General features: G+C 45.1%; 1 protein-coding gene across 1 annotated transcript; it reads right to left on the reverse strand.

The window, feature by feature from the left end:
• Positions 1 to 1,677: 1,677 nt before the first annotated feature.
• LOC306855573 (protein sprouty homolog 3-like) lies at positions 1,678 to 2,523 on the reverse strand (the record flags this gene model as incomplete). The annotated part of the gene is made up of 1 exon (XM_079394336.1): positions 1,678 to 2,523. One exon carries the CDS (start codon positions 2,521 to 2,523, stop codon positions 1,678 to 1,680), a length of 846 nt encoding a protein of 281 aa, XP_079250462.1.
• Between the last annotated feature and the right edge of the window lie 1,642 nt (positions 2,524 to 4,165).

Below are 4,165 nucleotides of genomic sequence, written 5' to 3' on the forward strand. Positions count from 1 at the left end.
TAACTTGTTAATGTCAGACATTTTATCTGTATGTAATTGTTGAAAAGTATACTTCAGGCTGTTTAGGTCTTGTCTGAACACCACATTTAAATCAGTTTCGAGCTAATGGATACATGCGACCAAAAGGAGCCCAGTTATTAAGATTTTGCCGGGTAATTTACAGTACTGCGGTAGAACACTGTGACATGCACAAGGGACCTCTCCTCCACAATACAAAATCAGTCTTATGGTTAGTCTTAAGAATTAGCCAGGTATCTGACAAGGTTAATGTCCAACAATAATAGAAAAAAAATGGTGATAATAACCAGATTAAAACAAATGGAATAAAAATACAAATACAATAAGAATTCTATGTACATACAAAAATATAGCAAAGGAACTCACAAAGATGTGCATATTATTGGGGAAGAACACACACACTTGAAACAGATTTCATTCAATTTGCTTCCCAGTTTTGGATGTCAGTGCATCTGTTTCACCTTATTCCCAAGTGTTGCATTCTACCTCGTTCTGGCCAGGTGACTAAGCCCTTGTCTCAATACAATCGCTTCTTCCTGTCAGATGACACAATATTCTCCATTAACCTAATTTCCTGTGAATTATTCAGGGCCAACCAGAGAACCTCAAGAAAGGACTTAGAGATGCTAATGTCCCATGTATGGCATAACTAGGGAACCACAATGGCTTCATTTTGCTGATACTGCTCGGATCTGATGTCAACCTAAAGCATGGTCCTACAGGTTGTCCGGTCAATTTGTCCAAGAGCTCTCAAAGCTCTTGTATCTCATCCTGAGAGCACTGTCAAAGTTGAACAGACAGTCCCTTTTGATGTTTGGTCCCACAATGTGGTTGGATGCAGAAACAGTCAAGGATCCTATCGCTGTTGTTGAGCAGTTGGAAAGCACAATGGGCAGTAGTGGAAAAGAGTGTTGAGGATGTAAGAGTGCTTGGGAGAGGTTGGCGTCAGGCTGCCCTGGGCTGGAAACCTGACCAGACACTTTATCTTTCAGAGTAGCTCCTCTAAAAATAAAAAGAGAGGCTTCTGCTGACAGCAGATGCCGGCCTGAGACTGCACACACACACACACAAATTTTTCCTTCTTCTTCTTTTACCACACACTCATGAGCACAATGTCTCTCTTTACTGCCTCTCTTGAAACACATCCCTCTTAGGTGAGCTTAATATTCTGATTTTTGTATGGTCCCGTTTTTGGTGTCAAACAGAATTTAATTAAATAGTCTGATTTTTTTTTGGTTGGGCTCTTCTCCCTAACCAGCGCCCTGTATCCATGTAGAGTCTAAAGTGAGCCAGCTTGCTTACAGTTTTTTCATTCAGTAAGGCCGAAGAAGACACACTCAGCGCTGACTTCCTGTTGAAAGCTTCCCATGTCTAGGTGATCCTTCTACCCAGTACAGCTTCTGCATTAATTCTGATAGCATACTCCCTGTATGTTTCATACGGTTCACATTACCCAACTCTATCCTGGAAGTCTAATAAATAAATAAATAGACACGGATTTACTAAAAAAAAGAGGGAGGTAAGATACATGATGATGGACATGATGCAGGGAGGCCTGATTGGTTTAGAGTAGGTCAGTTCATTTAGCAGAATTCCCCGGCTGCTTCAGCATCAGAGGTGTCTCCTCGTGGGAGGATTGCAAGAGGCTCATTCATGCTGTCATACAGGCTTTTCCAGGGTTTTACGAAAGGGCACAGGGTTGGTGGCAGAGATCTTGCGGCACACAGCATTGGTGTTGCTGCATCGGCAGCCGGGACGGGTGGCGCGATCATAGCCACGCTGGCACAGAGTGAGGCACAGCTTGGCAGGAGGGTAGCAGCACAGGCAAGGCAAGCAGAGTGCCAGGAAGGCCATAGCACTCCAGCGGGAGCAGACGTGAGCTGGGGCGCAGGAGCACGGTCGGTCGGCACAGTTGTCCTCCTTATCTGTCGAGCAGTGGTAGAACAGACCCTTCACACAGCACAGACAGGTGCCGTACTCCAAGACGTTTTCTGCAGAACACAAGCAGCGCTGGCCACAGGTCCAACAGGAGGGCAAATTACGAGGGGCACAGCACTCCTGGCACTTGCAGTGGCCACAACGTTCACAGATGAAGAGATGCAGGCCCAAGTCCTCATCGTCAGTCAGTCCTTTGCCCAGCGAGTCAGGTTTCAAGTCACCTTTCGGTTGGGACCTCACCACAGCTAGACCAGAATGGGAAGGCGTTAATCTTGCAAGAAGTCTCTGGTCCGAAGCAGCACTGCCACGGGACATGGAGCTCACAGTACTGGAGCGACTTAAGTGGGCCAAGTGGGAATGTTGATGCTGACTTTGACTGCGAGACATCTGAGGATGCCGTTCATCGTGTGGATAGAAGGCAACCTGAGAGGCAGGCTCCAGCGCCACAGGGCGTTCCACATAGTCATTATTAGCCCTTATAGCACGGATCTGGTCAATGGACAATACAGGGACCTGCTGAAGATCCAGGCTTTCAGGGTCCATCCGAAAAGGTGGTACTGGATCCATTCTTTTAGGGCCACCAGGATAGGGGCTGAGCTGCAAGGCTGACCAATATCAAGGTACATCGGATAAACCTGTAGTAATAAAAGAATAAAACACAGGCATCATTGTTAGATTCAGAATCAAATGAAATGGTTTAAGTTTAAATTCAGTCTGCATAATGTGTAGGTGCAAAAAAGCAAATGTTCATATGAGTCCTCCTTTTACTCGTTTTAGATGGTCCATGGCTAAAGCTACGGTTATTATTAGACACAGAGGATGGAGAGATAACGCCATTGACATCACACTGTAATTTAGCATCTGGAGAACACAGCTGTTGACACAAGGGAACGGAAACCAGAGCAAAGAATTTGACAGCAATGAATTGTGAGAAACTGGGGAACCCAAAAGACTTAGTGTCAGTGTCCTGAGGTATCTCTTCCTCAGGAGCTTGGAGGAATTTGTTGTAGCCCCTCCCTGCAGCCCTTCTTTTGTTAAGCCTTATCCACCATAAACAGGAACAACATGCCTATTGGAATGTGCATGGAAATCAGCATCCTGGAATTGAGAAACATGTTGCTTGCATTATTGGATGTTATAGCCGAACAAGACCTTGGATTGCACTGGATTAGATAACGATGGGTTTTGCTTTCTTCCATCAAGATATGGAGAAGACCACTTTTTGATGTTTGTCAGACTCTCAGATAGTTTCAAAAGTAAATGTGTGATAAGGATAAATGCAGCCTATTGGACTAGAAAAGAGAGCTGCCTCTGACATAACAAGCAGCGGAAATCCATACACAACAACAGTGATTAGATGAAGCTGTGTCTGCTCCCAGTCCTCCAAGCATCCGGGGCACAGTCAGCTGAATTTCTGGCAAGAGCCCTGAATGCTCTCGCAAAAAAAAGGTGAGATAGCATCCTTCCCCACCCCCTCTGCCCAGCCAGAAACTCAAGATAAGGAGGCCCAGGTCGGAAGCACAAAATGCATTTGCAAATTACACAGAGGAGGAAAGAGAAATCCTGGAGCGTAATAACATCAAACCCAGCAGAGAGCTGTAGTCAGGTCCTATCAGTCCATCTAATTGTTGAAAGGGGTCTGCTGTTCATTTCCATGAGCTCATTATTTGGGGCCTGACTTCGAAAACAACATTGGACTTTTAGTCTTGCATCTGCAGGCAAGCCAGAGAGGAAGTTTTGGGTTAGCTCATCTGTGTCATGTCAGGCACTTTTGGTTGCATATTTGTTTGAGCATTTGCACATGTCTTCTCCATGTGGTTTTCCTCAAGTGTGTCAGCACTTGGGAGCATTTATCACTCGCGGCTACACTGGAGTTTATTTGGAACTTTCCACTGACTTGCAGTGCTCTTGTGTAAAAACAGACCCAAGTTACACCTCAAAACGCATTTCCTGGGCTCTGAGAAATAGTATAAAGAACATTTCTAAACTGCCACTTTGTGAACTGCCCGCTCACCAATAACTCCTTCCACAAAACTTCCTCCCAAATTATCATTAATGAAATATCCTTTTATTCTGCAAGTTACTTCCCCTGAGCCAGACCATTTGGAAAGCCACCATCCATTAACCGAAACCTGCCTCCCACTGGTGTTCCCCAACCACCTCCATGCTCACTTTCTCAATGAACATGGCACATTTGTAAAATAAGCTG

This window comes from Barbus barbus (genome assembly GCF_936440315.1).
Source record: "Barbus barbus genome assembly, chromosome: 36".
Taxonomy (NCBI): domain Eukaryota; kingdom Metazoa; phylum Chordata; class Actinopteri; order Cypriniformes; family Cyprinidae; genus Barbus; species Barbus barbus.